This window comes from Hipposideros armiger, unplaced genomic scaffold (genome assembly GCF_001890085.2).
Source record: "Hipposideros armiger isolate ML-2016 unplaced genomic scaffold, ASM189008v1 scaffold_222, whole genome shotgun sequence".
NCBI classification, from domain to species: Eukaryota; Metazoa; Chordata; class Mammalia; order Chiroptera; family Hipposideridae; genus Hipposideros; species Hipposideros armiger.
Genome location: NW_017731572.1, coordinates 2,276,559 through 2,302,612, shown reverse-complemented (window position 1 = coordinate 2,302,612; position 26,054 = coordinate 2,276,559). Strand labels below are relative to the sequence as shown.

Here is a 26,054-nt window from a genome sequence, read left to right as displayed (position 1 = left end):
GAGAAAAGGAGACACTGTCAGAGGTGGCAGCCGAGCCAGGGACACTGCCTCTGAGCCATTCTGCTCAGGCCTTTGTGCCTGCCAAGGCAGCTTCTACAGAAGGCTGTGGGGCCTCAGGGAAGCCCGTGTGAGGAACAGACATGCAGAGGGCTGTGACAGCAGGGAGCCCGGACCTCTCATGCCCGCCTTGCTTCTCACCCGGCGCACTTTCCCCTCCAGACCTCAGGGCTGGAGAAAGGGGCAGGGTGGCCTCAAGGTCTCCAGGTCTGTGATCAGTTCCTCCATTTCTGTGGTAAATGTTCCCACATTTACCACCACAGAACAAGACAAACAGAATTTTAGCTTCAGATATTCTGAATATTTCTGGAACTGTTTTGGGTGGTGGTAAGAGATTCTCTGGGGTAGGCAATCATGTTTTCAGTATTCTATCATGAGCTGTTTTTCCCTCATGGTAACAGCTCGTGTGTGTTGTATCTATTTCACACATTTCAGATGGGTTCGCATGGGCATCCAGGACTACAGGTCCATCACAAGAGGTTGCCCACAGGCCCAAGAACCTGCCCACTGCCCATCTTCAGGACAGATTCATTTGTAGTGACCACTTAACCTGCCATGGCACAGTGACAGGGGCTCTCCCTGGCCTGGGGTCCCCGCGGGGTCCTGCTGGCCTCAGCCTGGGGAAGGGGAACTCACGCTTTGGTTGAACATGTCAGTTTCATGCCGCAGCTGGGTGTACTGGCACAGATGTTGCCGGATCATCTCCACCCTCTCCACCTCTAGCCGTTCCAGCTCCTGCAGGAGGAAAAGACCAGACACCTCTGAGCATGTCCCCTCAACTTGGGGACCTTCTCACCAGATAGGTCCCAGACCACCCTATACAAACAAGTTGCCACCTGCTTAGACCCGAGTCCATCTGAGTCTCTGGGATATGACAAAGAACTCACTCCATAACTAGGGTTAAAGGTGAAGATGATGATAACACAGCAGCTACTATTTTCTGAATCCTGACTTGCAGGCATGGTGGGTGCTAAGGGCTTTACATGTATTACTTAATTGTCCTTATAATAATTTTAAGACATAGGTTCTGTTCTTACCCACTTTCCAAACAAGGGAATAAACATCCAGAAAGGGAACGCCATTTGCCCAAAGCAACATGGAATTATGGGAGGAGAGGGATTTGAACCAGGGTCTGTTGTGATTCTGTACTGGTGCAGCCCCAGCTCCAGTTCCTCAAGGGGGTGGAGGAATGGGACACATGTGGGCGTGTCTGTGCCTCCAACTCCTGGGGCTTTGTCCCTGGGCCTCTGCTGAATAGCCTCTCTCCTCTGTCTCCTCTGTGCTGAGGGAAAGACCAGAGACCAGGCCATGGGAGGCAGGGGGGCTGGGAGTGGGGTGGCCCCTGTCAAAGGGAAGAGTGGAGAGGGTTTGTCCTTTGGTTTCTAGGTGGTTCTGCATCTTCGGCATTTAGGGGATCAGGCTGTTATTCTGTGAGCAATTAGGTCACTGCCCAGGTGATTAACCAGAAATGGGGTAAAGCAGGTGGCTTAATTAGGAGATTAACCAGGAGGAAAACCAGGTCACTGTCCTGTGCTGCCTGGATGTGGGTGGTTTCAGGCAGTGGGATGATGTGATAAGCACCTGGCATGATGCCTCCTTTCTCATCTGGCCCAACAGCCCAAGTAGCAACAGGTGCTGACTGATGGGGAGATGCTGCCCCTTCACAAGAGAACTCAGGAAGGCGAAAAGAGGGTCTTGTCTAGTCCTCGTGCCCCTTGGTCATGGGCCTCCCCCGCCCCAATTCCTCTTACACAGCTCCCCAACCTCACCATTTATGCACTTTGCAAGGATCTGCTCTCTGGGACCCGTGACTCTTCCGGGGGTGGGAGGGTCACACTTCATACAACTTGGCTATCTGTCCAAAGGGGGCTACTGTCCACTTGATTGAGGGCATCCTCAGTTGAACCTGACCCCTCAGGGGACAGCCAAGGAGGATACAGCAAGACCCAACCCTTGCCTGTGTTCACACAGATAGGAAGTACACAGCAAGGACTTGAATCAATATAGACTAGCCTAGAGTCAAGGTCTTGACCCCAATACTAGAGCAGATCTAATGATCATCTTTATATTCACCTCCACTCTAGGACCTATATGCCCACCTGCATTGATCCAGGGTGTCCTGAGTGCCATTCCCTGATTGACATGCTTACACATTTCTGGGCACTCACCAATGTGGTGGTCACCATCTCTTCAAACCATTTGGACTGGGCCTGGTTGTAGAGGTCCACACAGCGCATGAGGTCATCTCCTGGAAAAGACCACCACCATCTTTATGCTCTGTTCTGTCCTTGCCATAGCTGCCCGCTCCCACCTGCACCCCACAGCCATGCCTTCTCCTCTCCTTGGGGTCGTGGAGGCCATTGGAAAGTGGGTGGGAGGGGAAAACATAACAAAGAGAGGGGACAACCCAGCACCACAAGAGACCAGCTTCAGATTGCCCATATGAACTTGACCCCAGACACCAAGAATTCAGGATGGGGGGTTCTAAGTGTGTGTGTGGTGGTGGTGGGGAGGGGGTTACTCCTAGGACCCACAACTCTATCATGAGTCCAAGAAATCTTCCTCTCTAAAGATGGCAGTTTCATTTCACACCGGAGAGTCTTTCTTGGTTAAAACATGTCACAATCAACTTGGTACTAGTTAAAAGTAAAAGAAGAAAAATTTACAAATTACGTGTGTGTGTGTGTGTGTGTGTGTGTGTGTGTGTGTGAGTGTGTGTTTATACACTTGCAGCAGGATGCCATTCTGAAACACAAAATAACGTGTCTGATGGTTTATGGCTCATCCATGTGTGGTAATGGTATGAAAACACGCACTGGAGCATTACACACCAATTTCAGGATAGCGCTTACACTGGGAAACAGAGAAAGGATGGGTGGGAGGAAATGAGCTCTTTTAATAGCATTTTGTTTCATAAGAGAGAGATCTGAAACAAACATAACTATTCCATCTTGATGGCTAGTATATTGTTTTCTGTAATCATATGTATGTTTGAAACATTTTGTAACTAGAAAGAAAATGAGCTATAAAGTAATTGTAAATATTACTAAGGTACCAGCATCCTAGAAACCTGCTACACAAAACACAGTTCCTAGAACAGCAGCATCAGTATGCCCTGGGAGCTTGCTAGAAATGCAGCTCTCGAGACCTGCCTGATACCTGATGAATCAGAAACTGCATTTTTACAAGATCCTCAGGTGATCCAGGCATCTCACAGAGAAGTAGCACCAGAGGGCACCGCTCGGTCTAAATGTAGTTTAGAACAAACATCACAGGGTTCCAGAGAGAGGAAGGCATCATGGTCTTTGCTTTTAATGGGAAAAACTCACGAGCCAACCAAAGCCAACTGCTTTACTCTTTAAATCTAGTAACTGGAGCAGACTCAAAGTTATTCCTATAACATCACCTTGCTCATGTGTATCCTCATATGAATGTGAAAGAAAACATGACCCAGGGCCTAAACAGTAGCCCCCTTCCCCCTGAACCACACCACTGGCTAGGAGATGACCCCTTGAGTAACAGAACCCAAATTAAGGGCTTTGTTCATTTTGCTCTTGGTTCAAGGGCAAGGACTGGGCTCTTGATCCCAAGAAGGACTGGCACTCCAATATGAGAATGAAAACCCTGCAAATCAGAACTTAGGGAATATGATTAAGGCAGGGGTGTGAGAAAAAGTAAGTATCTAGTAGCCTAAATATCTAATTTTTTTTTAACCCGAGGCAAAAAAAAAAAACCCACAAAAAAAAAAACTGAGGAAAGAAATGATTTAAAGAAATACTTGAAAAGGGAAAGGCCTTTCTAAGTCAGTCACAAAACCTAGACTCGTAAAGGGAAAGATCACCATACAAAAAAATAATAAGAAACAAGCCAAAAAAAAAAAAACCCACCAAAAAACAAAAGAACCAAATAAAAGATAAACACCAACCTAGGAAAAATATCTGCAACTCAAAGACAAAAGGATAATTTTCCTAACATATAAAAAACCCCTATCAATCAATCCATAACAGGACCAGTCACTAGAAAATGGGGAAAGGATAAGCATTATTCAGTTCACAGAAAAAAGTCACAGATGACTTGTAAGTTTATTTTTTAAATGCTCAACTTCACTCAAAAAGAAACATAAATTAAATTAACAACAAGATAATTAGTTTTCACCAGAGAGCTATAATGTCACAAGTTGAAAACACACACAGCATTGACAAGAGCTTAGGGAACGTACATTCATCAATATTATCGGTGGGCACACCTCTGGAAAGCAATTTGGAAATATCAGTCAAAATGTAGATTTAGTCGCACACACAGACACATTTACAAAAACACAGCATTGTTGGCATTGCCAAATACTCCGAAACAATCTAAAAGTCCTATAAAAATCAATTAGGGAAATGATCAAATAAATTTAGATACAATCATACACTTGGACACTATTCAGCCATTAAAAAGTCCGATGTACATGAATGGATGGATAATTAAATGTATAGGTAATGGAATGGAGCTATCTCTAAGAGTTATCAATTAAAATATAAGTTCAGAATAGAATACAATATGATCTAATGTGCATACATTTAAATATAAATATTTAGAAACTTAAAAAATTAAAAGGAAGTGTTGATGGTGATTATATCTGGCAAATTAAGATTTTATAGTCTTACATGCTGATTAAAAATTTTTTCCCAAGCAAAGATATTGATTTTGCGATATAATTTTATTTAATAATTTAATAAATTAAATGAATTTAAATGTGCCTCTCCTCGACCTGCATTTCCCTTCCCACTTCCAATAAGTATATTATGCCTTCTGTTTCTGGACAGTAATTTATCACCGTGCGTTATAAGATCTTTATATCAAATGTTATGTTTATATTCAATTATTTTGTTATTGACTTGTTTTTATACCATCTTATTTCAAAATGTACACATGGTGGCTGCTTCATTCTATAATGAATTGATCAAACCAGGTTCACCAGAAGTTGAGGTGAAAGGGACCTACAGACCATCTTAATCCAACAGCACACATTTCAATCCCAGAATGCAATATGTATTGTCCTTGCATGCACTGAAACTGGTTTTTTTTTTTTAGAAATATTTGGTAAGTTTTTTACTAGTTCTACCTGGCTTTTCTCCCCCTTCCTTGGGCATTAGCTAATTTTTACCACTAGGTGGAAGCAGAAACCAACTCACTGGAGGCACCTTTTAGGGAGAATCTGATACATGGTTATTTCATGAAGAAAATGTCAGCCTCTGGCTGGGACAGGAGCCCACCACCAAAGGTGAACCCCTAGAGTGTCACTCCCTGGGTGGGTGGGTTTGTACTTCTCCTAGGGGCTCCACACGGGGCCAGGACCCCTGACTTCCGGGTGCTGGAGGAGCTGCCACCTCCTGGTCAGACAGCCAGGACCTGCGCAGGGAAACACCCTCGCAGGGCAGAGTGGGAGGAGCCTCCCCACCGTGGCCTGGAGACAGCCTAGCCTGCTCCCTGACCACAGCCCCGCCTGCCAGCCTTACCATGGGGGATGCCCCTTCCTGGTGCCTCATCCCCCAGCCCTCTCCTTGCTGTGCTCCCTTCACCAGGCCAGGATAGGTGGGCACTGGCCCTGCACTCACCAGCCTGCGTGGACTTCCTCCTCGCCTTCTTGATGTCCTCCTCGGTCTTGTTGCTCAGCTTGATCTCCAGCTGCTGGGTCTTCATCTCCAGGTCTCTCTGCCGCTCCGTGAGGGCCTTCCGGGCCTGGGGGCCAAGGATATGGAGAAGCTGTTCACAGGGCTCAGAGCTATGAGGGCCCCACGGGTCATGTGGTCCAGCCTCCCCCTTTTCTAGATAAGAGTCCGTTCACTTCCGTTTTTGTGGATGATGCCACTATGGCTCCGAGGGGCTAAGCAGCTACACAAGGATTGCTCAGCCAGTCTGTTACTGTGCAGAGGCTGCAACACGTCTTCTCATCCCCATCTCTTTCAGCTCCATCCTGACTTGGCCTACAGCAAGCCTCTCAGACCACATTTTCATTGGGACGTGTGCATGTACTAGGGGCCAGGCAGTCCTAAAATCACAGTCTTTCCAGGATGGAAGTAACCACAGGTCATCTATGTCACCTCCCAAGCATTGCTTAGCAGATGGCAGCACCAGTCGCCCTATTCTGGGGCAGGACAAGGCCCTTTGGTGGCAGTTTGGTGCTGGCAGCTGGCAGATACCTGCAGCTGTCCATGCCCCTTCTAAACCCTTCCTAGGGCACTGGAGTCAGCCCCCGGGGAGAGCTCTCTTCCCTCCAGAGCTGGCCACCAGTAGCTCCCACCGAGCTCAGGCCTCTGACAGGGGAGTGATTCAGTCAGGAAGGAATCTGCCAGGAGAGGCGCAGACCAAGGGCCTTATGTGGTCAGGCAGCACATTCAGGCTCCGTGTCCCATAAAAACATGCATGCGCCTCATGTCACATGCCCGATGGAGCCCACTACACTTCCATGGCAGGTGTACCCTCTAGAGCCTGATCCCACTGGGCCTCTGAGCAGTGATCCAAGCTCCATGTGAAAGTAGCTTCTGTCTTCCCTTTGGCTGCAGGGTCAGGTAGGTCCCTCAGGTGTCGACTGGAGTTCCTCCACCCATCCTGCCCTGGCACACAGAGTCCCTGCTAGTTCATAGCCCGCCCTCTTCCAGCGCCCCCCACCTCCCACCCACCCAGCATCCTGGGCCCCCCACCTTCTCCACGGCGACGTAGCGGCTGGCGAGTTGCTTGCGGAGGTCAGCGATATGGTGGTCACACTTTTTCATGTCTTTCTTGAAGTTCTCGCGGAAGTTCATTAGGGGCTTCTCTACCTCGCTGTGAAGCTGTCAAGGAGAGGTGGGGGGGACACACTGAGGACCCCAGGGCATCAGCTGCAAGCAAGTGGAGGAGGGAGGGGGCATTCTCCCACCCCTTCAGGTAAGGACGGAGCCTGAGACAGTGGCCTGGCCCCTCCAACAGGAAGGGTAGAAACAGCGGCTGCTTATCAGGTTGTGGTTTAGGAATCACGCCAGGCCCCAGCGTTCACACTGATGGTTGGACGGGTTAGAGTCTGGAGCTTTTTCCAAGCCCGTTGTCAGCTACCTCCTTCCTCCTCCAAGCTCCCACAGCTTCTTGTGGCGTTCTGCTTGGGTGTCCATCTCCCTTACTTTCCAAACTGGGAGCCTTCCGGGAGCAGAAACCAAGCCACCATCTGTTGCTAAGCACCTAGTAAGTGCCTTGTGGATGCCAGTTAATTAGGTGATGTCAGGTCAATTCTATTTATTGAACATCTGCTATATGCTGGGCGCAGATACTACAAAGGTGACTGGATATGGTCCAAAGCTCGAGGAAATCGGTGGCGGGAACCACCTGAAGCTTGGTGGAAACTCACAGGGCCCCTCTCGTGGGCTGTGCTCAGGGAGGGTTTTCTCACCTCGCCAGTCGGCATAGAGACCGGTACACTTGCCATCCCACCCCAGGGAACCAGCCTCATAATATATGCACCAGAGAAAGAGATTTTTGCTCTGAGAGGAGCTGGGTGGCCTTGTGTTTCCAAGCTTTTTTTCTTTTTCTTTTATTCTTTTCCTTTTTCCTATTCTACTCCCTTTTGAAGAAGAACTTTTAGTTAAAACATTTTTTTTTGGTGTGAACATGATATGTATTTGGTAAGAAAACAGATAAATGTGGACACGTTGCGGCCAAAGCCAGGTGAGTAGCCTAGAGCCCCACTGACAGCCTCTCAGAGCCCTTACCCACCCCTGACTCAGCTTCTAGAGCCCTTACCCAACTCAGCCTCCTACACCCTCCTAACCTGGTCTTCCAGGACCCCTCCAATGGCCTTCCAGGGTCCTCTGGCCTCTCCCTGCCCCAGAAGTACCTCTGGGGAGCACAGCTGAACTTCCCTGGACAGACGACCCCCCACATGCCCACGTGGGGATCCTGTGACTTCACTCCTCTTCCTCCTCCCCAGGCCCTCATTACCTGAGCTGTTTCTCTGAACACCTGGAGGACTTAGGTGTTCCTAGTTCTACACAAGCTACACATGGCTGAGTCCCAAGAGGGCAGGAGCCATGCTGGCTTGGCCACTAAGGTGTGTGCAGCATCTGGCTGGAGCTGGCGTGGTCCGAGTGCCCTTTCACTACTGGGGAGAAGGACAAAATCTTCAATGCCTGATGCCCTGGGTGACAACACAAGGGTTTCGTTGTTGGATGACCTTTAAGGCTTCACAGGGAGCGAGCGAGCCATTCAAATGCCCTTCTCCTTCTTATTTCGTTGTAGATGTGTTATTTTTCTGAACCCCTGCAAGTTTCCTTGTACAGGAAAACACCCCCATCTGGTGGCAGTTTGTAAGATGCTACAAATTTGAGAGCTACCAAGGGCAGGAAAAGCCCTTCCTCCCTTTCCCACACAGATTAGGTGTTTGCTGAGAAGGCGGAGCTGCAAACCTCAGCCACCTGGGCACCTATGAGGGTTAACTTGCTCGGCCTGTTGACTCAAGTAACTCTGGGGTCTCTTTCTGAGGACCTGGGAAGCCAGTTGATTTCTAGACTTCAGTGTGCCCAAGAGTGACCTGAGGGGCTTTTCAACATTCCAGGGCCCCAGCCCCAGGCTCTGTGAACCTGCCGATACACCAAATATTTCCCCAAATTCCAAATGGCGTTCTGGAAACACAGTGCTACTCCCTGCCAGGGGTGATTCAATCCCATGGATTCTCCCTCTATATTTTAAGCACTTCCAAAAAAACATAATTTCTTTAAAAAAACAGTGAACTGGGTGTCTTTTTATACTAATTAACTCTTAAGTATTTTTGTTTAACTGGAAGTCAGAAGTCCTTCCAGAAGCTCGTCCTCATGAACTCCTGAGCTGGCCTTCGTGGGTGGGACAGGCGATCGGAGCCATCCAGTTTGCCTTTCTGCAACTCCTGCGCTCTCAGCAGCCACCTCCTTTCACCTCACACATCAGAAGAGTATAAGAGTAATCTCAAGGGAAATTTCAGAGACTACCTGGTCCAGTGCTTTTCAAACAGTGGGTTGCTAAGAGCTGTGAAATCAGGTTAGGACCAAAAAGCTGACTCAGGAGGACCGGCGTTTTGATGGGGGTAGACCAGGCATGAGGAAACTATGAGAGTGCATTTTAGGCAAAAAGGTCAATAGTGTTTCATGAAATGTGTGTGTCGGCCACGGACATGCGTGTGTATCTCTATGTGGATATTCGGTGTGGATACCTGCGTGTTCTGGGTGGCCACGTAAAATGTATTACTGCGCGTCACAATCAAATCAATTTCAAATGGAAACTCACAGGCGCTAGTGACTTGCCCAAGGTCAGAAAGCTTGTTAGTGAGAGCACTGACATAAAGCTCATGTCTCCTGACTCCCACTCCCCCCACAAAATCTTCTGACTGGATGAATACATGGCCTCTCATTGCATGATTAGATTTCTCCCATCAGAAGGCATTTTTCTGTTCTCCCTTCTTCAGCTAGGGCCAGGTGTAACTTCCTTTGTATATAGCAATGTTACTTCCTTTTAGCTGCCTGTTGCTGTTAACAATGGCTTGAGTGAGTACTCCAGAAAAGCCTGAAAGGTTGCCATAACAAAATTTCATTTCTTGCAGAGCTCATACCCCTGACACAGAAGAGTGGAATTTCAATGAGCTGTTTGGAGCAGAGGTTAAAATGGGTTTCGTGCATATGGAGCCATATTATCCATGGGAAATAAATCCCTGGAGCCCCCTTTTTTTTTTTTCAAAGAATAGCCTTACAACCAGTAGGCTGCTCCTGCGATTGCCTGAGGCCACCAACACTGACAACAGGCTGGAAGCAGCAGAGGTTCTAATAAAACAAAACCAAAAAAACAACCAACTTATTTTACATGCACATTCATAAGCCTTCCATCAGCTGAATGGTGACCATCATGTGGGGTCAGCTGAGTGGCTCAGTTAAGAGCACAAGCTCTGAGCAACAGGGTCGCCGGTTTGATTCCCACATGGGCCAGTGAGCTGCGCCCGAGCTGAGCTGCCAACAGGTGGCAGGATGGCTCAGCTGGTGAGAGCACGTACTCCTAACAACAAGGTTTCGGTTCGACTCCTGCATGGGATGGTGGGCTATGCCCACCCGCAACTAAGATTGAACACGGCACCTTGAGCTGAGCGGTCGAGAGCTGCCGACGGGCGGCGGGATGTTGACTGGACATGGAACTGAGCTAGCTGCGCCCTCTACAACTAAGATTGAAGGACAACTTGGCTGTTTCCCTGCCCCAATTCCCCAACACTGTTCCCCTTCCCCAATTCCCCAATAAAATCTTAAAAAACAACAAAACAAAACAAAACAAAAAATCATGTGCATTTGGAGGGCCAGCTGCACCACACCGGACAGCCCCTTAAAGAGGGCAGAGTGCTCCTCAAAACAGGTCTGCCTGGAGAGAAGGTCTGGGGGTCAAGTCTCCACTCAGCCCTCTTGTTTCCTCAGTAGCTGAGCCCTCTAGGCCATGAGACCATAGGCTACAATTTCACCTCTCTGCCCCTTCTCATTTGTGAAATGGAGATGCTGTCTTGCAGGGTAGATAAAATCAAGTGAGATGAGTTATATCCTACACGTCACCATCGAGAACACTTATACAAGTGTGATATAATAATAACAAATATATATTTTGGGTTTTGTCTCCTGGCCAGGGCTCCTAAAACCTTTGTAATTTCCTAAGTGATAAACATGCTAGAAGCATCTTTTGTTTTAATATTTGGTCATTGACCCCAGTTCCTGTCACAGGGATCCTAATTTCCTGGGTGATAGGAGTGTCTTTTGTTTGAAGGAGGCGACTCCTGGGGCTCCTGTACAGCTCCAGGATGGGGGCTGGTCACCACAAAAACCAAACCCTGATTCGAAGCTCGGAACTTTCAGCCCCACTCCCCAACCTCTGGAGAGGGCAGAAGGCCTGAGATTGAGTGAATAATCAATTGTGCCTATGTGATGAAGCCTCCATAAAAATTGTAAACGACAGCGTTCAGAGAGCTTCCAGGTCGGTGAACACATCCATGTGCCAGGAAGGTGAGACATCCCAACTCCACAGGGACAGAAGCCCCGGGGCTCAGGACCCTTCCAGACCTTGCCCTATGTATTTCTTCATCTGTATCATCTATCGCATCCTTTAATATATAATAAACCAGCAAACCTAAGTGTTTTCGGAGTTCTGTGAGCCATTCTTACAAATGATCAAACCTGAGAACCCCCAATTTGTAGCTAAGTCAACAGAAGTGTAGGTAACCTGGGGACCCACTACTTGCTACTGGCATCTGAATTGGGGGGCAGTCTTGTGGGGCTGAGCCTTAACCTGTGGGGTCTGTGCTAACTCCAGGTAGTTAGTGTCAGAACTGAATTATAGTGTAGGACACCCAGCTGGTGTCAGAGAATTGATCAGTGTGGGAAAAACTGTTTGGGTGGCCAGAAGTGTTGGTGAAGTAGTAATAGTGAAAGGCAACTGTAGGGGCAAAGAGCGCACTGGAGAGTGTTTTGTCACCTGAGTACTCTATAAACAATCCAGAACAATCCAAGGGTCCCGCTGATGTTAGGGGAGTGCCACCAGGATTCCTGGGGACCCAGCAGGAACCCTTTCACAAGCTCATGCAGACCCGGCTGCCAGCCCCACCCGTCACAGTGGCCGCCTTCCCATTCATCTCACCAGTCAATGGAGGTTTCTACCTGCAGAGAACAGAGCTGCTGAGGGCTGGGGTGAAAAGGAGACTCAGAAGGAACACTACCCATGATCTGCAGCTTAAAAATAACTTGCTGCTCTGTATGCGAGGCAGAACAGAGCCCAATTCACGAAGCTCCCTTCTCTCCCAGAGCTTGAGTGGCAATTTCCTTGTGAAGCGCTTGGTATATGTGGTTAGCACATTACTGTTAGCTGGGATTTCTCACTCACATCTATCTGGGTGACAACTCACTCTTTGGGCACTAACATCCTTTAGAAGTGGGGAGATGGTAATAGCACTGTTCCTTCCTTCCACCCCTGTCCTTAGCTTCTTCATGTGTCTTGGCCGTTGGAGTCATTCATTCTGCCTTCTGTGTACAGGGAATCATAATGAGGGGGTGTGGGGAGGCCTGGTCAAAGCCAGACTCCTGTCCTCCAACAGTGCACATTCTGTGGGGACCCCAAAGCCCAGCTTTGCAATTGCCGTGGGAAAAGTACTAGAAAAGAGACAGGACCTGTGAGCACTGAGCGTGGAAGCCCCAGGAAGGATCAGCCATCTTTTTGGGGATACTACCTTCAAATAGTAAAGGAGGTAGTGTGCCCCCTAATTTGAAAATGGGGGCTTGGAGAGGTTAAGCACTTTGTCCAAGTGCCCTCTTGTTGGGAGCCGGCTGCACCTCAGTGTCTGACATGGCCTATCACACTGCTATTGTGACAAATCCTGAAGCTCTGGCCGAGAAACAGATACTGCTTTATGTTTTGGAAAATTTAAATTCCCCTTTGGATGCCCCCAGTAGGATAAAGACCTGACACCCCTTCTTATATTGATTGTTTTATTTACTTTAACTAAATAAGTGAGTTTTGGATATATTACGATAATTCTGTTTTACTGTTAGTTTCTTAATGATAGATTCTTAGTGATAGACAAGTTATGCACCTTATAATTCTTAAGATCCTGTTTAGCCAGTAGTGTTTGAAACAGTTGCTAAGTAGTAAAACATCCTTTAAGTGCCAAGGCAGGAACTCAGCTCTGGCCATTATCGAAGAAATTGAAACATAGTTAGGATAAGTTAGTCATTAGTGAAGAACAGATCTGGCTGTACCCTGTAATAGAAACATCGTGAAGGAGTAATATTCGGAGAAAAACAAACTTCTAAGGAAAATAGACCCTGGGAAGGAAGGAACATTGAAACTATGTAGAAAACAATTTCCTAACGGGTAAAGGTTTAAACGGAAAAACAACTTTGGTAAAAACAGCTCAATGACGTATATATTACCTGCCCAGTATAAAAAGGACAGGCTGTAAAAATAAAGTGAGACATTAATTCTTGAAAGCACTCCTGTGTCTCCGCATGTTCTCGCTGACGCCGCCTCCACCTGAGGGAACCCCTGGACTTGTGGGAGCTGGTCTCCCACATCCTCTCAGGCTGTCATGTCTGACTGGTGATGGTGGGAGAGCAGAGGGAAGAGTGTGGACCCCCAGAGGCAGAGGTCGCTGGGAATGGAGCCACTCTCAGGGGTCTCTCTTCCTTCAAAAGGCAAGCATGCTAAGGGCTGGCCAAGTGGCTCAGTTGGTTAAGAGCTCACTCAAGAGTTTTAGTTCTGAGCAACAGCAGTTCAAGTCCCGGCCCGAGCTGAGCTGCCGCTGAGCTGCCAACAGGTAGCAGGATGGCTCAGCTAAAAAAAAAAAAAAAGGCAAGCATACTAGTGGATAGCTCCACCAGTCCTGCACATGTTAGTGTGAAATATTTCACTTAGATACCTGGTTTATTCTTCTCCTGAAAAGTAGCTAAGAGCCTGGGAGGGAATTTGGAGATATGAGCCAGGGAGTAGGGAAGAAAGGGTCATTTGGAAACATGGAGAAATCTTGAGAGAAAATAGGCCTGAAAGAGTAGGGGACCAGGAGGAGATAGTCGGGGGTCCCATTCATTCATTATTTCAGAAAATGTTTACTGATCATCTACCATGTACCAGGCACAACCCTGAGTACTAAGGGGAGAGTGAACAGGAAAGAAACATCACCGTCCTCAAGGTCACAGTGCTAGAGTCTTTAGAACCAAATGAAAGAAGGGTCAGTTACCTAGTCTGAAATGTTGTAACAAAAACATAACAAATCTCTCTTTGGCATAGTCTAGTCTCTCCTGACACCAAGCAGCAGCAGAACATGGCAATACATTCTTTCGAAAGCCCAGCAGCACTACGGCAGGTTTTCATCACTCAAAAGCCCACTTGGGGAGCTGAGGGGGAATCCACCCTCATCTCATAAGCAGCTTGTACTGGCTCACCAGAGCTGAGTGTTACATTTGCAGGAATTTTGTGAGCTGGTTGCTAAAGACAGCCAGCATTGAAAATTACTGATCTAAATTTAAAATTAATACATTATATTAAAAACAAGAGTACTAAATACTCAGCATGTATCACTTCCTAACTATACCTTACTATCATCCATGTTCTCGGTGGATATTTCTGGTTATTGGCACTATTGGATTGGTATGGTGGAAGCACTGTCCAATAGTGTGCTACTATACATAGATTCCTGACTTGAAATTTACATCACAGAAATTGGCCAACGCGATACACGGAAGAGACAGCTGTTCCACATTTAACAGCACACCCTGTTTAAGACCAACCCGGACAGGCTGTGGGGAGGAGTTACCTTGGAGGAGAACTTGAGGTGAACTTCTGCCTCATCTGCAAGGCTCTTCTTCACCTGTGCCCACGCTTCTCCCAGGGAACTGCAACATGAAGGAGACTGTCAGACCTGGAGATAGCCACACCGACCTCATGTCTGAGACCACAGCCCTTCCTGAGGCGGGACAGTGGGCCTCAACCCTGAGTCTTGGGGAAGCATGGAACACCCAAGGCTGTGGGCTTGGATGAGGCAGAGGCCAGGCACAAAGCAAACTTGAGCATTGCATTTCAACCCATGGGGCCAGATGAGCCATCCTGAACTGAGCTGAGAGAACAGACTACAGCAGACAGCCAAGTGGCTAGAGAAATATCCAGAAACCCAGGACTGGGGAGATGCACGGAAGACGGGATGCAAGGGCCTCGGTACCTGGCCAACTGCTCCCCCATGCCTTCCCATCACCCCTCCCTGGTTTGTTGACAGGGGGCGCAAACGCCTGCTGGTAAATCACGGAGATGGGACAGATGCCTTCTTGGGGAACAGCCCTTCTCAAATGAAAGGTACCACACACAGCCCTGTTTGCAGGCAAATCTCCAACAGCCTGACTTCCGGGGCGGGGGAAGGGCAAAGGTCTAGGGGCCTCCTGGGGACACCCACACAGCAGAGAAGGCTCTCCATCGTCATCTGCAGGAGTGTGCCTCTCCACTGGTACTGATTCTGGATTGTGAGCCCTAGTGTTGCACATAGCTCGTTAGAAAATGGTAGTCCTCTAAGCTAAATCACTTTCACTGCAAGATGCTTCAAGTAGAAACTATCTCCTGAAGTCCCCAAGACTGGAATGTAGGCCCCCAGGCTGTACTGCTGTTATTTACAACTCTTTAAACTTGCCAACCTTCCAAATGATCCCCCTGAGACCTTGTTCGAGACCTCTCCACCCTGAATGTTCAGTTGACTTCATTTCATCAAAAAGCCACTTCCTCCAGAGAATTCATTAAACTCCAGTGGCAAAAGCTGATTAAAAGATAGCATGCTGTGAGGCTTCTGAGTTTCAAGCAGAGAAGCCAGCAGTTGAGAATTACCCAACAGAACAGAAAGGATCCCTTTGATCACAGTCCAGGCCTGTCTGGCTGTAGTGCTGGCTGGGGCTGAGGTGGGTGTTTATGGGAAATGACTGACTGATTTTATCTAGGAGTCTGGAAGCAAAGAACGGTCCCCTCGGGTGATTCCAGCTGGGGAGCCCACCAGAGAAGAGATGGAGTGATAAACGGGGCAATCCAAGTTGCTGACATTTGTCTTGGCCTCAAGGGTCTGAGTTCCAGGGAACTGTACTGTGGCAGCTCTGGGTGGCCTGGCTCATCACCTGATTCGCCAGGTGGGTAGGAGGTCCAGGGGGAGGAGGAGGTGGAAGCAGACATGGTCGTCATATAGATATGGAAACAGAATACCAGGTCCAGAAACAGACGCACAGGGGCAGGCGATTGATGTGCAACAAGTATGCCAAATTATCTCAGTGGAGGACAGACAGTCTCTTGACAAATGGTGCAGAGACAACTGTATATCCATAGAGAATGAAAGGGATCTTCACCTTGACCTCATGCCATACACAGATTATCTCAAGATGGATCACAGACTTAAAGTGAAAGTCAACACGACACACAGCTTACGGAAACAGTCTTAGGAGGAGTGGGAACTTGATTAAAGGGTGATGGAGAGGGGTTCCTCCCTGCAGCTGAGCTACATATGAGCCTGCAAAGGTGAAATAAAAGCCCACAAACCAAAAGGCCCTGGGTAGGACTGAGAATTTGCAAGTCCATCAGAAGAGGATGTGGTCATTAACTGGCCCAGTGACAGTTGTAGTGGCCTGGGAATGTCATCTGAGGGCTACGGGGAGGACAGAAGGAAGCAGTTACACACTTAGGACAAAGTCCTCAGCCCCACCTCCAGGCTGGACATTCACAGGTAGGAGGACATCAATTAATTGGCCTGTCTGAGCTAATACATCCTCCATGCACCCATCCCCACACCCACCCCCCGCCCCCATATTCCAGTCCCCTTGGAGCCACATGACAATTTAGAAAAAAGGCAATTCAGAAATTCTTTCATTTGAAGAGATTTTTCATTTGATAAGTTAATCCCATTTCCTTTCCACACAGGAGAGAAAAACAAAGGCAAAATAAATAACTGGATTCTCTTTATTTACAAATGTGCACATATCCTATGGAATCTAATTTGGATGACCTGCAAAAGCAGCTCAAGTCTCCCCCATCAGCACCTTCTTAGGCTGCCCCAAATTTCTAGGCGGACTGGGCTAATGTCTAAAGCTGTGTATAAATGCAGAACAGCACTGCAGCACATTGAATCGGGGGCCTCTGTGAGTTGGGGATTCCCCCCAACAGTGCCTGCTGGAAGGAGAGTGTGCGTGGGGTTAGCGCATGCGTGCAATGGCAATGGGGGCAATGTTTGCGTCCATGTTGGAGGTGAGTAGCATTGATGCACGCACGTGAGTGTGTTGAGTTGCCCCATGTTTGCAGGTGTATGTGTGTACAGCACAGTGGTACAGGCCTGACTCGTTCCGCTGGGTGCATATGCTGTGCTTGTTGGCAGGACGGAGTGTCCTTGGCAGCAGCCAAAGCTGAGGAGTTGGAAGCAGGAAGACTGAGGCAGCACTGCAGTCACAAGGCATGGTGATACCTAGAAAAGCTCCCTGCCCAGGCCAGAAGGGCGATTCCTCCACGAGCCCCCTTCCTGCCCTGTCTCAGGCCCAGTGCATGAAGCAGAAGGGGGCCTGAGGTAACCTCATTTATGTCTGTGGAAGAGGACACTGGCCCTGAGGGCAACCCTGGGGCCTGTGGCCAGCGGGTTGGTGAAAACCATTTGGAGACGGCCTGTTGGCTGCACAGCAAGCCCATGCAGAGGCCTTCATCAAAGCCACATTTGGCTAGGAAAGTCCCGTCCCCTGAGAGATGTCAAGCCATCGGGCAGATCTGGGCATGTTTAACATCACAGCCCTCTGACAGCCACGGCCATCCCACAACAGAATGTCTTCCATTCTCTGGGGCTCACTTCTACTGGCAGGAGGGGTTCCGACACTGCCCTGGAGGGAGGTGGGACAAGACAGAGGACCTCGGGAACCTTTCAGCTCTAACTTCCTGAGACTTTTTTTTTTATTATAAAGGTGAAATTCACATAACATAAAATCAACCATTTGAACGAGAACAGTCCAGTGGCATTTAGTATATTCACCATGTTGTGCAACCACCACTTCTATCTAGTTCGTAACTATTTTTATCACCCTATTATGGACTGAATGTTTGAATCCCGCCCAAATTCTAACGTTGAAGCCCTAACCCCCCAGTGTGACTGTTATTTGGAGATGGGCCCGCTATAACAGTAATTAAGGTTAAATGAGGTGGTCCCTGATCCGACAGGATGCGTGTCCTTATAAGGAGACAATGGAGACCTTGCTCTCTCTATTCACCAAGGAAAAGAAAGGCCATAGGGAGAAGGCAGCTGCCTGCAGCACAAGAGGCGAGCTCGCACCAGACACCAACTCTTCTGGCACCTTGATCTTGGACCCCAGGCCCCCGAAATGTGATAAATTAAACTTCTATTGTTTAAGCCACCCAGTCTATGGTACTGTTATAGCAGCCCAAGTAGATGAACACATAACCCCACCAAAAGAAACCCGATGCCCATTAAGCAGTTACCCCCACCGCACCCCACATCCCTCTTTTTCCCCAACCCCAGTCTACCACAAATCTTCATTCTGTCTCTACAGATTTATCTATTCTGGATATTTCACATACATGGAATCATACAACACGCAACCTCTGTGTCTTGCTTCTTTCAAATCATCCAGAGTAGCACGAATTGGTACTTCATTCCTTTTCGTGGCTGAATACTATTCCATTACACATCCTTATATCCAATGTGCATACAGCACAGTTTATGTATCAGGTCATCCCTTGATGGACATTTGGGTTGTTTCTACCTTTTGGCTATTGTGAATTGGGATGCTAGGAACATTTGTGTACATGTATTTGTTTGAATATGTTTTCAATTCTTTTGGGTATTAACCTATGTGTGGAATTGCTGGGTCATATAGTAATTCTATGTTTAGTTTTTTGAGGCACTGCCAAACTGTTTTCTACAGTAGCTGCATCATTTTACATTCACACCAGCAAGTTGAAACTCTTTGTTAACAAGATGGAACAGAGAAGGCTGTAGTCTTCCTTCCACTAGGGATCCTTCTGTAGCTGGGAGGGTGGAGCTCCCCCAGCCCAGGTCCCGCCCAAGGAGGTCTGGAATGTCACAGCTAGAGGGGAAGGGGAGCCTGGGCCTTTAGACAGGGTCCTAAAGAAGGGGCCAGGTGCAGAATCCTCTCACGCCGTTTCCTACCAGCCTGCCCTCAGAGAAAGGGGAGTAGGAGCGGCCATCTGGGGGCTGGTGCCCAGCTACAAGAGGACAGGGAGGAGGGGGTCCTGACATACTCCAGCATATGGCAGGAGGCCCTTGGCCATGAGAGAGAAGAGAATGTGGAAGTGCCAACCCTGAACATGCATGCCCACACCTGGAGTCATGGGCGCCCACCTTGGGCCAGGCCTGTGGAGACTTTCCCATCCATGGGACCATGGCAGGAATCAGGGATTGGTGAAAAGGGATCCCCCTTCCTGAGTGTCCCGTCTTCCTCCCCACTCCCATCACTGTCCTCCCCACTCACCCTTCTTCCTGTGCGGCCAAGGAGTTCTGAGAGAGCTTAGCTAAGTTCTTGGCATAGTCTTCTTCAATCTTTATCCTGCAAAGGGAGAAAAGCCAACACGTCAGCTCTCCAGTGCTAGACTGTGGGTCCCACCTGCAGCCCTGCCACTTACTAACCGTGTGAAGGAACGCACTAGACCATAAGCTCTGAGAGTACGTGCCTCTTGTCTCTCTGTATGACACACAGTGGGTGCTTAATAAATATTTGTTGAATGAATGAATGAAATCATCTGAACCTCCCTCCCTTCAATTGCAAAATGGGCTAGTCTCACCTGTCTCCTTAGGCTGTGAAGATGATAAGCGGTCATTTGCACAGCTCATAACACAGAGCTGGACACATGGGAGACCCTTCTGTGAATGAATGGAACTTGTGATGGACTACAGGGACACGGGGACACGCAGTGCTGTCCTCCTCTCCCTTCCAGCCCTAGTGCTCTGGATTTAGACTCTCCAAGGTGGCATCGGCCTCTTAGAAGCAGAAACAGAACCTCTCCCTGGGGTCTCCTAGCCCCCAGTGCCTCTAAGTGTCAAGCCTGCAAGGCACAAGTATTTCCATGGAAACCAAGGCAGTGCTCGGAGCTGGATGATTCCGTTTCCCCAGAGAGGGAAGTTCCCTTAGATTTTGCTTCCAGCAGGCAGGCCCTTGACACACTTTCAAGGCAACTCTTGGGGGAGTGTTCTGTATTATCTGGCACATCCGTGTTCAATGTGCTGTCAGAGGTATGGCTGGCTGCCTCAGGGCCATGTGGGAGATGGAGGAGCTGTCCGTGTGACATCAGCGCTGGCCTCAGAGAGCCCCTGGTCCATCACTTGACAAACGGGAAACATGCAGAGACTTTCTGGGGCTGCAGCATCCGCTTCCCAGCCGCTCAGACGCTGCTGCCCAAAAGGTGCGATGATGCAGAGACGGCAGCATTTTGAGTAATAATTATTTCTCAGATTTGGCACTGAGACCCACAACCTTGTTTCTGCTCTCACTGCTTTGCTTTCAACGCCACCTCTGGCCAATCTCTAGGTCCTCTCGGGCCTATCCCCTGCCTCCATTGCTTCTTTTCCATTCACTCCGCCTTGAGCCCCCAGCCTCCTCAGGATGACAGGGACGGTCAGCCTGAAGCCTCCAGCCTCTGGCCAAGAGATCTCTCTGGAAAGCAGAACTAACCATGTCACACTCTGAACTTCAAACCTCCAAGGGCTCCGCAGTGCCAACCACACACAACCAGGCGTGAGGACCGTCTGCTCTCAGCATCACCTCCAGAGCCAGGGCCCGCATCATCTCCACCCCGGCCTGGCTTCCTTATGCTGAGGCCACAGAAACCACCAGCTATCTGTCCCCTGGCCCCGCACCCAGCTCTCGCCTCTCCCTGCTCTGAAAGGCCCTCCCTCTGAGATCCCAAGTGGACTGAGACAAACAGCAGGAGCCTGCATTTCTAAGGGAAGACTGGAGTTCTCAAACGATAGGGTCCATTTATTTGCAAATACGACATTTTTATGAAAGTATAAACCATAAGTGTGTTCAAACGCTGGCTTTCACAAACAAGCGTTTTGCTGTTCGCCTGTTTGGTACTATGGTTTTCTTGCACCTGAGCTATGTAACCTCTCAATTCCCGACCCATATAATGGGTCATAAAGATTTCATTACATAAATAGAAAATGGGCCTCCTAAGGAAAAGAGATGCTTTAAGATGCCAAAGAATTATTACTTGAGTATTGTTGTTATAACTAAAAAAGAAATATTTTTAAATATATTGCAATTTACTGTAAATATTTCCAGCGTGCCCTGGAACTCCAGGTGGAAAGCTGTGTGTGTGCATGAGCGCACATGTGTGGGGGGCCAGGGTATGTGCATATGGGGGTGGTAGAGATGCAGGTGTGTGGGTATGTCAGTGTGTGCTTAACGAGGTCTCTGAACGTGGAGAGAAGGCAGTAGGAAAGGAATCTCTTCTCTTGTAGTTTTTCCCATTTCAATTAGGCTGTACTTATTGTCTTCTCATCTATGTTCAGATAAACCACTATTATAATCCCTGCACTTATCATAATCACCTTATCTAACTCTCCCATTAGACTGAGCAATTTGACGCAGGGAAGGGATCGGCGGGGTGAGGGTTCTGTATGCCTAGGCCTGGGACACAGCTTTGGTTCAAAGATGAATTGAAAGGTAATGTTCTCCTTTTTGGTTATGATAAGGGCCAGTGCTTCAAATGAAGCACTTACATTACTTATGCCATGGAGGTAAGTAAAGGAGCCAAGCAGTCTGTGTGGGGAGACAGTAGGGAGTGGTGGAGACTGTGGCAACCTGGGAACACATGCTCCCCCTACAGGGCCACCTGCTACCCAGCTCCAGCCAATTGTTTTGTAAGGGATGCAGAGTCACTGTTCCTGGACTTACAGCTTTATCCAGAGATGCTAGCTATCCAGATTTTAATGTAAACAACAACCAATTAAAAAATATATATTGGTTCAAATCTTTAAAAACACTACATAGGCTAAAGTGACACATTTGCTGGCCAAATCTGTCCCGAGGGCCATGGGTTTATGACTCCAGTCTCATGCTCCCCGTGGTGCTACCCAAGCCCAGTACTGGATGTGCAGTGCTCATTCCTGATGCTGACTCCCTTCGGGCTCAGGGGCCAACGTGGATGTGCCACCAGTCCCCGGAGCTGGGAGGGTCCAGGCCTCACCTTTCCCGGATGAATTCTGACATTTCCTTTTGCATCTGTTTGCCCTTCAGTTGTTTCTGAAGCAGCAGTTCAAACCCAGCCACTGTACCATTGCCTTGGGGGTCCTTCTTATCAGCCTAGAAGGGAAACAGAAGCATGAAAGATTAGGTGATGGTTGGATCCATAGGGAATGGAGTATAGGGAAGACAGACCCTAGAAGGGACCCAGATGTGCCTGGCAACACCAACCTCAGCATGAGAGGGGGGATGGGAGCAGCAGTCTTGGCTGAAAGAAGAGAAGGAAGGACAAGTGGCCAAGAGCACAGGTTCTGATCCCCAAAGTCCTGCTACTTTCAACTGGGCGGCTGCTGAGGTTGGTTGGACCCTCCAGGGAGTCTTGGCATCCTGTCTGTAAGCTGGGACAGTCTGTGACCTTGGGGACATGTGCCCCTAACCCTATGCCATTCCATTCCCTGTTAACTTCTTGCACTGGCCAGGCAGTGACATCCTCCAATGCACATTCATAAAAGATCACAGTGGCTTCTGGGGAGAAACTGGATTGAAGGGAAGCCAAAGTGGAAAAGGGCAGGCTGCCAGGGTTGACATCCCAGCTGGGGGACCTCAGCTGGGCAAGTTCTTGACTCACTCTAAGACTGAGTTGCTTCCTCTGTGAAACTGGAGAAATAATGGCGCCTATTGCATATGGTCATTTCGGGATAAATGACATGTGAAAACGGCTGAGCACTGTATTAAGTACTCAATAAATAGTATCTACTCTTAGGTATTTTTAAATAAAAGTCAGGCCTCAGAGAAGATGGCCAAGTCGATAAAATGGAAACTTAGTATCCAATTCATTTTGCAAGCAAATACTCTTAACATTTCAAAATTAAGTGCTTTTGATTTGTTTTGCCTGTACTTCCTCAAGGATGCCTGAACACCTCTTTCCTGCTCTCCCCCAGCCCGACCTCCTGCTTGGCACCCCCAGTATGACATTTATCTGGCATCTGCTCTCACAGCCACGGCTGTTGGAGAACAAGTCTCAGAGCCTCCCCAGGACCTGGCTGGCCCCTCTTCCATCACAGCCTTTCGCCACCAGGAATCCAGGGTCAAATGCTTTGATACTTAATGTAAGGAGTTAAAAATATGTCCTCTGACATCACAGAGAGGTGTAGGTGCGCCGGTGAGAATCCTGAGCCAGGGTCAGCTCAGCCACTGGGTGACAAGGTCAGGTCTTTCCAATCCTAGGCTATGTCCTCCCACCCCCACCTCCACCCTTGAGATAGGAGTGGTTTGTATATTCAAGATCCCTTTCAGAACAGACATTTTAGGAGGGGAGTGGAAAAGGGTTGCTGATGCCTGGAAAGAACCCCACTTATCACTGTCAAGTAGATGAAAGGTTTTATGGACACCTCCCAGCTCGCTCCCAATGTGAGATTCTTTCCTCGGCTGCCTCTGAGCCATACTGTAGTACCTTTCGTGATGGAAAAATCACTACCATATGGGGTACACCATGTCACAGTGGGGCTGCTCTGGCCATTTAAAAGTTTCTCCAAGTACATTTAGGATTTGTGCATTTTGTCAAATGAATGTTATATGTTGATAAAAAACCAAAAGAAAAATTATCCAAAATACTGAGCCCCAATCTGCCCCCCACAGGGGATGGATGGATACGAGCAAGTCATCCACCCCGGGAAAAACCAGCCTGAAGCAATGGGCTTTAATGACTGTGTCAGCAGAGCTGGGCCAGGGAAGTTTTGCACACTCTGACCCCCGCTCACCCTCACATCTGAACTCACCCCTCGCTAGGTCTGCCTGATGCCAAAGCCAGAGCCCTATTTATAATATTTGCTGCCTCTTCGCAGATCTCTGAGGATCTGGAAGGAACACAGCTGGGCCAAAGAAATACAGCTGGGCTGATAGGAACTGTCCCTTCCAGGAAGCAACAGGAATCACTGAATGTCTTCTAAAGCACAAGTGATTTGGTAGAAAGAAAGAAGCACTTTTATCTCGCGCTCAGTTAGCAAATCTAAAAAGGTGTGGGTGATCCATTCTGCATAGTGGTGAAAGAATATATATATATATATATATATTTATGTCCTTCAGGGTCTTTGCAAAAGTTTCTTGTTTTAAGTGTACAATTCAGTGGTTTTCAATGTACTAACAAGGTTGTGCAACCATCACCACTATCTGATTCCAGAATGGGGCAATCTCATTTTGAAAGTCATTGCTGACTTTGAAATTCAAATGCCCTGAAGTAGTCCCAGGGTTTCTGAGGAGGTGAACTATGCATTTGTCAAAAGATATTTATTTAATTGTGGAAAAATACTCATAACAACATTTACCATCTTAACCACTTTTAAGTGTGTACTTCAGTGGGATTAAGTACGTTCGCATTGCTGTGCAACCATCACCACCACATCTCCAGAACTTCTTTTAATCTTGCAAAACTGCAACTCTGTACCCATGAAACAACATGCAAAAGTTCTGGATCCACAAGAGTGGTTAAAGCAGAAGCTCTCTATAGATCCTTGTGCCCAACCTCCTTGTGATTTCGATGGAAACAGGGAGGCCCAGTAGGTGAAGTACTTGTTCACGGTCACGTATAAGAGTGACAGAGCAGGTCTGGAGCTCAGATTCCTTTACTGAAGTTAATTCTAGTCTCCTGCCTTTACTGAGCAAAAAAAGTGACCCTCTAGCTTACCTGCTTTCTGGCCAGGATTTCTGTATTGCCACGAATGAAAACCCTAAAACTGTTCTCAGATTTATGGAATGATCTGGACTGCAAGAGGGTCTTAAGTTCCTGCCTCGGATGCTAAATCCACTGCCAGCCCTTTAGGGGCCAGAAGAGGCCCCTCTTCCTTGAGCTTGTGGTCCTTCACACACCCCTCCTGAGTGTTGACTCCTGGTCGTTGGGGCCACAGTGTTCGGGAAACTGAGGCATCACTTACCCAGAAATAGTCACAATAGCTCCACTCGGTTGGTTTCAGCAGCTGCTGCTCCGGCATTGTGTCTGGGTGAGGGAACGTCACACAGTTTATCTGTAGAGCACAGAACAGAAAAGAAAATGACTTGGCTGGAGCGTTGGGAGAAGCTGGGAAGGCTTTGCTCCTGAGATACAGCACTACCAGGTCTCCCTTTAGCACTCACACCCGCCCCAGAGGGGATGGCTTCGGTACAAACTCTCTGGAGGGCAGAATAATAGGCAGAACGGTATCAAAATTGCCAACATCCACAACCGCTGACCCAGCACTTACACTCTTAAGAGTCTACCCTACAGATATATTTGCACATGTGTGCAGTGACATACGGACACGGTTTTTCCCCACACAGCGCTGTTTGTAGTAGCAAAAGGTTGGACATAACTCCGCTGTCCATCACCAGGGGAACGGTTAAACAAAGAAGAAGACAGGTAGGCACCTATGGAAATTGTATCCACGGTGATAGACACAGCAAGAAAGTTCTTATGGATTGATAAGGAAGGTGTGTCAGGATGGACTAGGTGGTGGAAGGGAGGGAGCAAGGTGTAGAATACTGCTTACTGTATGCTACCATTTGTATAAAAAAAGGGGGGATGCATACACGTTTGGTTATTTACATATAGAATACTTCTGGAAGCTGATAACGTCATTTGCTTCCAAGGAAAGGAATTATGTGGCTGAAGGTCGGGGTGAGAGGTTACTTTCTGCATTTTATCTCATAAGATGTATTCTATGAACAAAAGGTGGTTAAAGTTATAATCCATGTGCACATTGGGGGCTGGCCCTATCCCAGAAGAGTACAGTGGACACATTTCTGGGATCTGTCTCAGACTTTTCTGCCTGGGCATGTTCCTGGTGGCCCTGGTTTTCCCCACTTGGTGGAAGTGGTTTTGCAATTGCTCCTGCTGATGTCGCTTCAAGCCCTGATCCCGTCCCATGGAGCCCTCTTCCAGGGAGCTGGATAATTTGGGTTCTCTGTGGAAGCCTCAGAGCCTCAGGGAGGCAAGGCCTGGGCCCTGTCACTCTTTAAGCCTTCATCGCAGCCCCAGCATCTGCTGAAGTGGGGGCCATCACATGGTCAAGGCAAGAACAGTGCAGAAATAGCTAAGACTTGGAAACAACCGAAATGCCCATCGGTAGATGACTGGATTAAGAAACTGTGGTAGGGCCGGCTGAGTGGCGTGTTGGTTAAGAGCTGGCTTGGGACACCAGAGGGCCCCGGTTCAGATCCCACATATGAGGGCTAGTGACACTGCCCTCTACAGCTAAGATGCTGAACAACAGCTCAACCTGGAGCTGGGCTGCCATGAGTCACTGG

At 48.3% G+C, this 26,054-nt stretch overlaps 1 protein-coding gene across 13 annotated transcripts in view; it reads right to left on the bottom strand.

Moving 5' to 3' along the window:
• Nucleotides 1–26,054, bottom strand: part of GAS7 (growth arrest specific 7) — a 243,007-nt gene that overhangs the window by 6,096 nt on the left and 210,857 nt on the right. For all 13 annotated transcript variants that reach the window (XM_019654433.1, XM_019654437.1, XM_019654446.1 and 10 more), the window contains 8 exons: nucleotides 24,707–24,796; nucleotides 21,781–21,896; nucleotides 19,065–19,139; nucleotides 14,372–14,450; nucleotides 6,747–6,875; nucleotides 5,661–5,784; nucleotides 2,226–2,305; nucleotides 694–792 (listed from right to left, as the gene is read on the bottom strand). In XM_019654433.1, the coding sequence (XP_019509978.1) occupies nucleotides 694–792; nucleotides 2,226–2,305; nucleotides 5,661–5,784; nucleotides 6,747–6,875; nucleotides 14,372–14,450; nucleotides 19,065–19,139; nucleotides 21,781–21,896; nucleotides 24,707–24,796 (792 nt within the window). The remainder of the gene's footprint in view (nucleotides 1–693; nucleotides 793–2,225; nucleotides 2,306–5,660; nucleotides 5,785–6,746; nucleotides 6,876–14,371; nucleotides 14,451–19,064; nucleotides 19,140–21,780; nucleotides 21,897–24,706; nucleotides 24,797–26,054) is intronic.